Below are 13085 nucleotides of genomic sequence, written 5' to 3' on the forward strand. Positions count from 1 at the left end.
GTTCTTATTCTCCATGGACTTTACAATGTCCCAGAACTTTTTAGAGTTGGAGTTGCACGAAGCGAATTTCTGTTTGAAAAAGCTAGCCTTGGCGTTTCTAACTGCCTGTGTGTATTGGTTTCTAACTTCCCTAAAAAGTTGCATATCGCGGGGGCAGTTCGATGCTAATGCAGAACGCCACAGGATATTTTTGTGTTGGTTAAGGGCAGTCAGGTCTGGGGAGAACCAAGGGCTATATCTGTTCCTGGTTCTAAATTTCTTGAAAGGGGCATGCTTATTTAAGATGGAGAGGAAGACATTTTAAAAAAAATAACCAGGCATCCTCTACTGACGGGATGAGGTCAATATCCTTCCAGGATACCAGGGCCAGGTCGATTAGAAAGGCTTGCTCGTTGAAATGTTTCAGGGAGCGTTTGACAGTGATGAGTGGAGGTCGTTTGACCGCTGACCCATTACGGGTGCAGGCAATGAGGCAGTGATCGCTGAGATCTTGGTTGAAAACAGCAGAGGTGTATTTAGAGGGCACGTTGGTTAGGATGATATCTATGAGGGTGCCAGTGTTTGCGGCTTTGGGGTTGTACCTGGTGGGTTCATTAATAATTTGTGTGAGATTGAGGGCATCAAGCTTGGATTGTAGGATGGCTGGGGTGTTAAGCATGTCCCAGTTTAGGTCACCTAGTAGCACGAGCTCTGAAGATAGATGGGGGGCAATCAGTTCACATATGGTGTCCAGAGCACAACTAGGGGCCGAGGGGGGTCTATAGCAGGCGGCAACGGTGAGAGACTTGTTTTTGGAGAGGTGGATTTTTAAAAGTAGAAGTTCAAATTGTTTGGGTACAGACCTGGATAGCAGGACAGAACTCTGCAGGCTATCTCTACAGTAGATTGCAACACCGCCCCCTTTGGTCGTTCTATCTTGTCTGAAAACGTTGTAGTTAGGGATGAAGATTTCAGAGTTTTTGGTGGACTTCCTAAGCCAAGATTCAGACACAGCTAGGACATCCGGGTTGGCAGAGTGTGCTAAAGCAGTGAATAAAACAAACTTAGGGAGGAGGCTTCTAATGTTAACATGCATGAAACCAAGGTTATTACGGTTACAGAAGTCATCAAAAGAGAGTGCCTGGGGAGTAGGAGTGGAGCCAGGCACTGCAGGGCCTGGATTCACCTCTACATCCCCAGAGGAGCAGAGAAGAATAAGTATGAGGGTACGGCTAAAAGCTATAAGAATTGGTCGTCTGTGACGTCCAGAATAGAGAGAAAAAGGAGCAGGTTTCTGGGGGCGATAAAATAGCTTCAAGGTATAATGTACAGACAAAGGTATGGTGGGATGTGAGTACAGAGGAGGTAAACCTAGGCATTTAGTGATTATGAGAGAGATATTGTCTCTAGAAACATCATTGAAACCAGAAGATGTCATAGCATGTGTGGGTGGAGGAACTGAGAGGTTGGATAAGGTATAATGAGCAGGGCTAGAGGCTCTACAGTGAAATAAGCCAATAAACACTAACCAGAACAGCAATGGAGAAGGCATATTGACATTAAGGAGAGGCATGCTTAGCCGAGTGATCAAAGGGTCCAGTGAGATTCAGACAGCTAGCCGGGCCATAGGTAGCAAGCTGGTGGAAGATGGGAGGGAGGTCTGTTTTTAGCCACCTCGTGCGTTTCCGTCTGTGGGTTAGTGGGGTTCCGTGTGGAAGGGGGGACCAGTCCAAGTTGGCAAAATAGTTAGTTATAGTGGCCCAAGAAAAGTGTCCGATAGACCTATTCAGATCGCAGCCGAAAAGACAGCTAACGATTAGCGGGCCGCAGATGGGCGATCAGGTTACGTCGCGACGGAGGGGCCAGTTGGATAACTCCCTCGGGCAGATAACGTCGGTGGTCCAGTCGTGAAGACCCGATGGGGCTCCGCATCGGCAGTAAAACGGGTCAGGATAGGTGAGTTGTAGCCCAGGAGACACTTCAGCTGGCTAGCTCAGGAATAGCCCAGGAGTGGCTGACAGAACTCTTCAGCTGGCTAGCTGGCTAGCTCCGTAATAATGTGTGTTAATTCCGTGACCGACGTTGCCAATAGTCACTCAGGTAGCAGATAGTTAGCTGCAAGATCCAGGTGTAAATGTCCAGAGCCTGCGGTAGAAATCGGGGAAAGGAGAGAGAATAGGTCCGGTATGCTCTGGTCTGAGTGGTCCACTCACGCAGACAGTGTGGTGAAGAAGGCGCAACAGCGCCTCTTCAACCGCAAGAGGCTGAAGAAATTTTTATTCTCACCTAAAACCCTCACAAACTATATCGAGAGCATCCTGTCAGGCTGTATCACCGCTTGGTACAGCAACTGCACCACCCGCAACCACAGGGCTCTCCAGAGGATGGTGCAGTCTGCCCAACACGTCACCGGGGGAAAACTACCTGCCCTCCAGGATACCTACAGCACCCAATTTCACAGGAAGGCCAAAAAGATCATCAAGGACAACAACCACCTGAGCCACTGCCTGTTCACCCCGCTATCATCCAGAAGGCGAGGTCAGTACAGGTGCATCAAAGCTGGGACCGAGAGACTGAAAAACAGCTTCTATCTCAAGGCCATCAGACTGTTAAACAGCCATCACTAGCATATAGAGGCTGCTGCCTAGATACATAGACTTGAAATCACTGTCCACTTTTATAAATGGAACACTAGTCACTTTAATGTCTACATATCTTGCATTACCCATCTCATATGTATATACTGTATTCTATACTATTCTACTGTATCGAATTCTATGCCGCTCTGACAATATTTGTATATTCTTAATTCCATTCCTTTGCTAGATTTGTGTGTATTGGGTATATGTTGTGTAATTGTTAGCTATTACTGCACTGTCGGAGCTAGAAGTACAAGCATTTTGCTTCACCCAAAATAACATCTGCTAAACACATGTATGTGACCAATAAAATTTGATGTGATTTTTGATTTGAACAAAATACTACAAAATACTACGCTTTTTCCTTTGTTTGGTACCTGCAATCAAGCCGTTTCACCAAAGGGACGGTGATGCTGCACTCTTGAAAGTGAGCCATGATGTTGTTTACTTGTTGAGAAGTGAAAGGCAACCAAAACTGCAGTGTCAGCTAAGGAAGGCACTATGGAAGAGAGTACCTGATCGCAATTGAAGCTAAAAGCTGTGATTTGCTCACTGGCACACAAAGTGCTGCTATTGAAAGTGGCACTCTTACCTTACCATTTTGCGTCTTAGATAAAAAATTATATGATAGAGAAATAATATGGTGGTAGCAAAGCATTTTGTGCTTTATTTAAGCCTAGAATGGAAAAACCCTGACACCTCTAAATCTGTCAATACTGGAACATCACCTGACAATTTTGAAGATGAACGTCTCTCTGTGTCTCGGTTGCTTTTCCAGAGCAACTACTAGCACTTTACACCCAGGTGGTAGGCAAGAGGGGACAATCCCACTACATTCTTACTAGTCTCACACATGCAGTCTCTCACACCCACACAGGATGTCTAGCAAAGAGACAGACAAAACATTCAGTACAAGGATCCTTCTTCGTTAATGATTTAGTGTTGTGACCAAGAGTGTTTTGGTGTGGCGGGGTGAGGGAGGGAGGGAGAACAACAACTTCAGAAGTAGAAAGAAACCGAACTCTGATCCATCTGGTGCCAAGTCATCATTGTCATCCACATCAAATTGGAACAGTAATTGATCCAAATGAATCTTTGTCAATTGTGAGAGTGGGCAGCAACTGTTTGCACAAATACACAATGATTGGATTAAACAGGGTGGTATATGAGTGTGTAGTTGCAGGGCCCCAGAAACACGCCACGCTGCGTCTTGTTAGAACGAATTAATAACAAAGCTAGACTTCCAGGGAAAAACAGACACTTGCTCATTACTATGGAAATAACAATAGCAGACAGTTCTCAAATAAAACTGCAAGAGACAGGATTGGGACGAGGTTGAGCCAATATGTTTTTTTGACCTTTTAAACTTGCTTCATTGCATCCCTTGAAAACATATGCTGTTGCATCACTGTTACCCATGATATTACACTCCTGTACACTCCTGTAAAATGATGTTATTGAAATACGTATAATGTTAGTAATGACAACGAAAGTATCCACATGTGACAACCTCATAAAAATGAAATACCGTTTATTACAATTCAGTAAATGTCCTGGGCACTTTCTATCAAAAGTAAACATTTCCGCTTTAAAAAAATGATAAACTTGTCCTTTACCACTGACTATATAAGTCAGCAACTGAAAAGCATAAAGAGATGTAAAGTCCATTTGAAGGCAGTTTGTTAAAGGAAAAGTTCACTCAAATGACACATTCTCACCAAGTAAGCAGTCTATGGACAAGGTATGACAGCAATCCATGCTTTGGTTTTGTATAACTGGCCACTGTTTGAAATGCTAACTTTTTTTGCATTAGTGGAAAAATCTATTGCAAGTCACATATTAGCATTTTCACGCTTCATGTCCAAATGATCTGTTAGTAACCTAATTGAGTTACACAATACATTTTTGATACTTTAGGATGACTTGGACATGAAGAGTGAAAATGTTAATATATGTACCATTGACTTGCATTGGACAAAAGTTAGTATTTCAAAACAGTGGCCAGCTAAACAAAACCAAAACTTCGAGTGCTGTCATACCTTGTCCATAGACTGCTTACAGGGTAAGGAAACCAATATGTAATTTTGTAATTTGGGTGAACAATCCCTTTAATGATACTATAGCATTCTTGTTGTTTGTACCATAGAAACTAAATTTGCTTTGCTAAATAAGCTGATGTTCTACCACAATTAATGTAAAATACATTTGGAAGACATCTAGCAGTTAGCTGATGGTGCTCCAGATTGTGAAGTTTTGAAGGGTGAAAACAGTAAATTCAGGAGAAAGTCTTGGTTTTAAAAAAGTGCTGTGAAATGCAATATCAGTCTCTTGAAAATGGCATTCAAGTGCTTATGTCCGCTGTACGCTTTGTAAATAGTGGAGTTATTATAGTACATGGTGAAGTTATGTCATCTGACATCTAAATAATTGTTTGAGGTCATTTTCAAGTACTACTATTATAGCCTCTAAGATACAGACATAAAAGGGAGTGTGACCACTCTTGGGTAAACATTAAAGGGACAGCTCGGGATTTTTATGTATCTGCATCCAATATGAAGGAAGTTAGAGATAATTTCAAGAGCCAATGCCAATTAGCATTAGCAAAATGACTGGAAGTCTATAGGAACAGCTAGCATGCAAGCTGTTCCCATAGACTTAGTCATTGCGCTAAAGCAAGTTAGCAATTGCCCTAAAACTAGTTAGCAACTTCTTTCAAACTGCATGCAGATACATAAACATTTTAATCTCACTCTAGGTGAGTAGATAAAATCCCGAACTATCCCCTTAAGGCTCGCATAATCCTTTTTGACACAATAACCCACTGCCTGTAGATATTTGCTAGCAGATGCAGAGAAAATTGTCTGTATATCTCAGAGATATGGATATCTCTCCCTGTCCAGCTGATGCATCCCTGTCTCACACTTCTTCAGTAGGCCTGATGAGATGGTCTTCACTGCTCTCATGGTCTCAGTGCAGGTGGGGTTGATCAGGGCTTCAGGTAACAGGAAGCCAAAGTAGCCTGTGTCCCGCAGTTCAAAGGCAAAGGCATAAGGGATCCCGTTCCGATAGGCCCAGTCCATGGAGCTGCCTGAGCTGACATCTGTTGGAGTCAGATGAAATAAAACAGTTTGGATTCAAGGAGGGGATTTTACCACAGGTAAACATGTGTATGGGAGGAATTCTAATATTTGATCTTAATATTATGCGATCAAAGTGTTCGGAGTGTTTTCCAGTGTTCTGCTGAAGTAAGGTAATGTCAGGAAGTAGAGCGTGTGTATAACTCACACAGTGTGGTGGAGGCAGGTCCATATCTATACCTCACTCCATAGGCAGAGTACAGGGCAGTCACTGCATTGTGTGCAGCTGACTCCTGTAAGAGGGGTTAAACAATCATTCCATTCCAATTATTTATTAAATTCCAATATGTGTTGGAACAACATTGATTCATTGATTGATTGTGGTCACAGATCGGTCTCTCACCACACAGTTGAAGTTAGGGATGGTGGCGTATTTATAGGAGTAGGGGTAGAGCAACATTTGGGCGTAGGCGTGGATGGAGATGTAGGCCTTGACACGCTTCTTGTGCTTGCGCAGGAACTTGGCAACCGCCTTGACCTCCGGCTCGGACTCGGGGAAGGGTCCGCAGTACGTGTCATCACAGGGCTGGGAGGATGCACCCTCCTCTGGTAGGGGGAACAACAGGGAAGGTATTGTTACTTAGTATGATCATACAGTATTAAGCGGTGTACATACAGAGAGGTTACACGAGTTTATACTGGAATTATACCCAAAACATTTTTTTTTTAATAGGATATTAGTATTGGGTTAGGTTTGATTTTATTTTATGTGACAATTTAAAATACATAAACGTTTTACACCAGGCAACAGATACATATACCAAAAATTGCAGAGGATACAATACACAAAAATGTCGGGATGCGGTTGTTTCAGCTTCCTTATTTGAGTGCATTTGGTGTAACGTAAGTTGCACTGGGTGAGAGTGACTGCCGTCTGCTAGATGACAAATTGTTCATGGTAAATGGGAGTTACAGCATTAGAAACACACCAGGACATATTTTTATTCCACACAGCCTGTTGACATTTTGTTATCAATTCAAAATGTTCTTAGGACCAACTGTCACACAGTTGCCTGCGAACAATTGTTTTATACATGATAACTCACAAAATGGCCTCTCTCTCTTTCTCATTCGCTTTTCAATATGCATGTATTCTATCCACAAATATTCAAACCCTCCAACTACAGTATGTCTCCTTGAATTATGTAAATGAATAATCCAAAAATAAAATGTGAGAATCTCAACTTGGTGTAACCTGCTGACAGACAAGACTGAGCATGATCTAAGAGATTTGCCCGTGAGCAACAAGCAGCACCTCAAAACACTGGGTCTAATTAACATTTGCATATGCAAATCCAACAGGGAATGAGCCATGTCTATGTATAGTTCAAACAGCGTGATAAACAATATCCTAAATTAATTAACGGATTCAAATTAGACAGTAAATTACCCCTGGTATCATCCAACATTGAGAGTCTATGATGGGTTCCCAGAAAAAAACAAATGCTTCAGTAACCATTTGCCTATTGCCTATTCTCATAATTAGGGCCTCTTTTCATGCTATAGTTAGGGCCAAGAGTTTTCCTGGTCAGGTTAAAGGTCAAGGCAGTGGATCTTTTATTGTATTCTAGCCTGCATTTACAGCAGCTGGATAATCCAATGTAGCAGGTTTGATTTAAGGGCCCAGAGTTTTCCTGGTTAGGTCCCACGGTCAGGAAAAACTCAGGGCCTATAGCCATATCTGCTACATGCGAGAATATCTTTAACACCAGCCAGTGTCTTGTACAGACCTTGGAGATAATTAGTATCACACTTTCTATATTACCCTGTTGCGCCCTTATATATTACCCTATGTTACCCTTTACTTCTCTTTTTTTGCTGTAAATATCTATCCTTTCTCATTTCAGATTCCAATTACCACACATGAAACCAACCTCCCTGAGTTACGAATTACCAGCCCACCCCCCCAGAGGACCCCCCCCACCCCCAGCTCAGCACCACCAAAATCATATCAAACGGGTGGTGTCATCACCACACAAACATTTAATCCACAGCTTACACTAATTAAGCAGGCAGAGCGCCAGGAGACACATCTCCCAACAGTATGGGAAGGAAAACCAGAGGACAGAGAGAGGAAAGACACACACACCACTGTCTCTTAAATAGTTTCATTATTGGGGCCTCCATACAGGATAGTTTAAAAAATAAACTCACCACACCATTTGACTTTCCAGTTCCTGTTGGCGTCAACACCTCTGCAGTGGTACTTGGCGTTTTTGGACCTGGTTTTTCTCCAGAAACGATCCTGGGGGCCAAAATAATTACCACTGGCAACCATAGTCTATCCACATACGGTGCATACAGTGACACAAAGTAGCTATGAAGATATTAATAACATGTCTCCTTAAATACATGGGTTGTGTCAAACGCTAGCTAGGGCAGGGAGAGAGAGAGAGAAGGGTATTTGTAGCTACCGTAGTCCAGCTGAAGTGATATCCGTCAACGTTGAAGACAGGCATGATGTAAAAGTTGAGCTGGTTCATCAGTCGTCTCATCACAGAGTCATACTGGTAGGAATGCAGAGCCTACAGCAACAACAGGTTTATAATACCATTACAGGTAACATGATCACAATGAACCATAAGCTATATCACCTGTGTATTTCACCAGTCAGAATACTTTCCAGTTGGTGAATAATAATTCAGAATTAATAGTACTAAGGTAGTGTGGAGTGGGAATGGAGAATGTAGGCAGTAAGTGGTCACCTGTAGCTCAGTTGGTAGAGTATAGTGGGTTCGATTCCTGGGACCACCCATAGGTAAAAAATAATAATGCACTCATGACTGTAAGTCGGTTAGGATAAAAAAGACCTCTAACTTCCTTCATACTGGACACAGATACATAAAAATCCCAAACTATCCCAAGGGTGGTCACACTCCATTTGATGTCTATACAATAATTGTATGAGGGGACCAGTGGGGGTAATGGCAGAGGATTAGCCAATGATAAGACACACCTGTGACTGAACAGTTTCACTGAGGTAGAGGACTACTACAGACAGACACACGTTACCCCAGGAGTGTGTTAATTGACTCAGGCTCCAGTGGAGGATTGGAGAAAGCAGATTGTTGGTGAGGTAATACTGTACCTTCACGGTAATCAGGCTCAGGCCAAGGTTAATCTGATTTTGTAGACTTGTAGAGAGACAGAGCTCTGCCCCCAAGTGGCCAAAGTTAGATATTAACGCTACTGACCTCCACAGCACATTGGTCTTCTCCATCATAAGTGTGTCCTTGTACAAACTCTCAATGTCTCTCAATACCCTCCTTGTACGCACTCATCTGGAGTTACATAATCCCCTGCTAGACATGATATGCTATGGTCTAACAATGTTATAGTAGAGGTCTGGCATTTCAAGATAGTTTGGGATGATTCCATTTGACCTAATCATGTGTGATGCTTCACTCTCCCTGCTCTCTGTTGAAATGGTTGTAAGGGTTCCAAACAGAGACAGGATATACAGAGTACAGCCAGAAATGTGTGTGTGTGTGTGTGTGTGTTGGGGTGTGTGTGTGTTGGGGTGTGTGTGTGTTGGGGTGTGTGTGTGTGTGTGTGTGTGTGTGTGTGTGTGTGTGTGTTAGTTATGACAGTTCCACTAATTAACTGCAGAGGATATTGATAAGTCATGCTGGTGGTGATTGGATGCAACTGAACGTCCGGGGTGTGTTCAAGAGCCAAAGGTTACACAATGTTTCACATTGTTTTAATCTTGAACAGGCCCTCTGAAATGTCTACAACATTGTGCAACTACATTTGACAGATGTTCACTATGTTGACAAGAGAGTTTGACTGATGCATATAGTAGTGATTCAGCACCAGAGGCAGACGGCACCAGAGGCAGACGGCACCAGAGGCAGACGGCACCAGAGGCAGACGGCACCAGAGGCAGACGGCACCAGAGGCAGACGGCACCAGAGGCAGACGGCACCAGGGACAGACGGCACCAGAGGCAGACGGCACCAGGGACAGACGGCACCAGAGGCAGACGGCACCAGAGGCAGACGGCACCAGAGGCAGACGGCACCAGAGGCAGACGGCACCAGAGGCAGACTGCACCAGGGACAGACAGCACCGGAGGCAGACAGCACCAGAGGCAGACAGCACCAGAGGCAGACAACACCAGAGGCAGACAACACCAGAGGCAGACAGCACCAGGGGCAGACAGCACCAGAGGCAGACGGCACCAGAGGCAGACGGCACCAGGGGCAGACGGCACCAGAGGCAGACGGCACCAGAGGCAGACGGCACCAGAGGCAGACAGCACCAGAGGCAGACAGCACCAGGGACAGACGGCAGGCAGCAGCTTCCCCAGATATTATTTTGGAGACGTTCAACAACCAAAGTGTTGTTCAGATCAGTTGGATTGTGAAACTGCTCACGTATGGACTAATTTGACTACAGAGCAACACAGGTTTAAAAAGGTTAAAACACTGTGATTTCCAATGTTGCCTACAGTAAGTAAGTAAGTAAGTAAGAGGTGCACAACTCCAAGCCTCCAGGACCACAGTCCTACTGGTCAGTCTCATATTAGAAAGCAAGGTAAAAACACAGCAGAGCAGACACTGCTTCCCTCAAGGACTTGACAAGGCAGACAAAAGGAACTTACCTCTTTGACAAACCACTGACAGAAGGCTGGTCCAATCCACTCTCTGGCGTGGACCCCACAGTCTATCCACACGGCCTTCTCATAGGACCGTGTTCTCTTTCCTAGCTAACAGGACAACAGTCAGTTAACCAACATAGTGTGTGTGTGTGTGTGTGTGTGTGTGTGTGTGTGTGTGTGTGTGTGTGTGTGTGTGTGTGTGTGTGTGTGTGTGTGTCTCCTACCTGGAGTATATAGAGGGGTCTGCCTTCATATGACCTCCCTATAGAGAACATGTCCACCAGGTGACGATGTGTCCTGTTCATCTCAAACATCCAACTCTGGATCTGAGTAGAGAAATTCAAAAAGCTAAAAGACTAATGATATGGTCATTTAGCCATTAGAATGAGGATAACAAGGCACCAGGGTAAACCAGGCTATCAGATAACAAGGCACCAGGGTAAACCAGGCTATCAGATAACAAGGCACCAGGGTAAACCAGGCTATCAGATAACAAGGCACCAGGGTAAGCCAGGCTATCAGATAAACAAGGCACCAGGGTAAACCAGCCTATCAGATAACAAGGCACCAGGGTAAGCCAGGCTATCAGATAAACAAGGCACCAGGGTAAACCAGCCTATCAGATAACAAGGCACCAGGGTAAGCCAGGCTATCAGATAAACAAGGCACCAGGGTAAACCAGGCTATCAGATAAACAAGGCACCAGGGTAAGCCAGCCTATCAGATAAACAAGGCACCAGGATAGGCCAGCCTATCAGATAACAAGGCACCAGGGTAAGCCAGGCTATCAGATAACAAGGCACCAGGGTAAACCAGGCTATCAGATAACAAGGCACCAGGGTAAACCAGCCTATCAGATAACAAGGCACCAGGGTAAACCAGCCTATCAGATAACAAGGCACCAGGGTAAACCAGCCTATCAGATAACAAGGCACCAGGGTAAGCCAGGCTATCAGATAACAAGGCACCAGGGTAAACCAGCCTATCAGATAACAAGGCACCAGGGTAAACCAGCCTATCAGATAACAAGGCACCAGGGTAAGCCAGGCTATCAGATAACAAGGCACCAGGGTAAGCCAGCCTATCAGATAACAAGGCACCAGGGTAAGCCAGCCTATCAGATAAACAAGGCACCAGGGTAAGCCAGCCTATCAGATAAACAAGGCACCAGGGTAAGCCAGGCTATCAGATAACAAGGCACCAGGGTAAGCCAGGCTATCAGATAACAAGGCACCAGGGTAAACCAGCCTATCAGATAACAAGGCACCAGGGTAAGCCAGGCTATCAGATAACAAGGCACCAGGGTAAACCAGGCTATCAGATAACAAGGCACCAGGGTAAGCCAGCCTATCAGATAACAAGGCACCAGGGTAAGCCAGCCTATCAGATAACAAGGCACCAGGGTAAGCCAGCCTATCAGATAACAAGGCACCAGGGTAAGCCAGCCTATCAGATAAACAAGGCACCAGGATAGGCCAGCCTATCAGATAACAAGGCACCAGGGTAAGCCAGGCTATCAGATAACAAGGCACCAGGGTAAGCCAGGCTATCAGATAACAAGGCACCAGGGTAAGCCAGCCTATCAGATAAACAAGGCACCAGGGTAAGCCAGGCTATCAGATAACAAGGCACCAGGATAAGCCAGGCTATCAGATAACAAGGCACCAGGGTAAGCCAGGCTATCAGATAACAAGGCACCAGGGTAAGCCAGGCTATCAGATAACAAGGCACCAGGGTAAGCCAGGCTATCAGATAACAAGGCACCAGGGTAAGCCAGGCTATCAGATAACAAGGCACCAGGATAGGCCATCCTATAACAGTAGGCCTTCACATTTCACGCCAGGCAGTAAATCTTTGTTGTAGGCACACACACACACACACACACACACACACACACACACACACACACACACACACACACACACACACCCTGGAGCTGATATCACATAGGTCCCCACTGTGGTAATATAACCATTCAATTCCTTCCATGTGTCTTCACACCCACTCAGTTACCCCTATGTTTTCCTTTAATCTAACACACTGAACCATACAGACCCTTAATCTAACACACTGAACTATACAGACCCTTAATCTAACACACTGAACTATACAGACCCTTAATCTAACACACTGAACTACAGACCCTTAATCTAACACACTGAACCATACAGACCCTTAATCTAACACACTGAACTATACAGACCCTTAATCTAACACACTGAACCATACAGACCCTTAATCTAACACACTGAACCATACAGACCCTTAATCTAACACACTGAACTACAGACCCTTAATCTAACACACTGAACCATACAGACCCTTAATCTAACACACTGAACTATACAGACCCTTAATCTAACACACTGAACCATACAGACCCTTAATCTAACACACTGAACTATACAGACCCTTAATCTAACACACTGAACTATACAGACCCTTAATCTAACACACTGAACTATACAGACCCTTAATCTAACACACTGAACTATACAGACCCTTAATCTAACACACTGAACCATACAGACCCTTAATCTAACACACTGAACCATACAGACCCTTAATCTAACACACTGAACTACAGACCCTTAATCTAACACACTGAACCATACAGACCCTTAATCTAACACACTGAACTATACAGACCCTTAATCTAACACACTGAACCATACAGACCCTTAATCTAACACACTGAACTATACAGACCCTTAATCTAACACACTG

At 44.4% G+C, this 13085-nt stretch overlaps 1 protein-coding gene across 3 annotated transcripts in view; it reads right to left on the reverse strand.

Moving 5' to 3' along the window:
* Positions 1 to 4132: 4132 nt before the first annotated feature.
* LOC106579545 (carboxypeptidase A6) overlaps positions 4133 to 13085 on the reverse strand; it is a 41253-nt gene continuing 32300 nt past the window's right edge. For 2 of the 3 annotated variants that reach the window (XM_045702693.2, XM_082965968.1), the window contains exons 5-11: positions 10583 to 10684; positions 10362 to 10466; positions 8170 to 8280; positions 7910 to 8000; positions 6099 to 6301; positions 5904 to 5988; positions 4133 to 5718 (exon numbers count right to left, since the gene is read on the reverse strand). In XM_045702693.2, the coding sequence (XP_045558649.2) occupies positions 5489 to 5718; positions 5904 to 5988; positions 6099 to 6301; positions 7910 to 8000; positions 8170 to 8280; positions 10362 to 10466; positions 10583 to 10684 (927 nt within the window). In that variant the 3' untranslated portion in view covers positions 4133 to 5488. The remainder of the gene's footprint in view (positions 5719 to 5903; positions 5989 to 6098; positions 6302 to 7909; positions 8001 to 8169; positions 8281 to 10361; positions 10467 to 10582; positions 10685 to 13085) is intronic. The other variant, XM_082965969.1, reaches the window with a different exon arrangement.

This window comes from Salmo salar, chromosome 19 (assembly GCF_965601325.2).
Source record: "Salmo salar chromosome 19, fSalSal1, whole genome shotgun sequence".
In the NCBI taxonomy this organism is placed as follows: domain Eukaryota; kingdom Metazoa; phylum Chordata; class Actinopteri; order Salmoniformes; family Salmonidae; genus Salmo; species Salmo salar.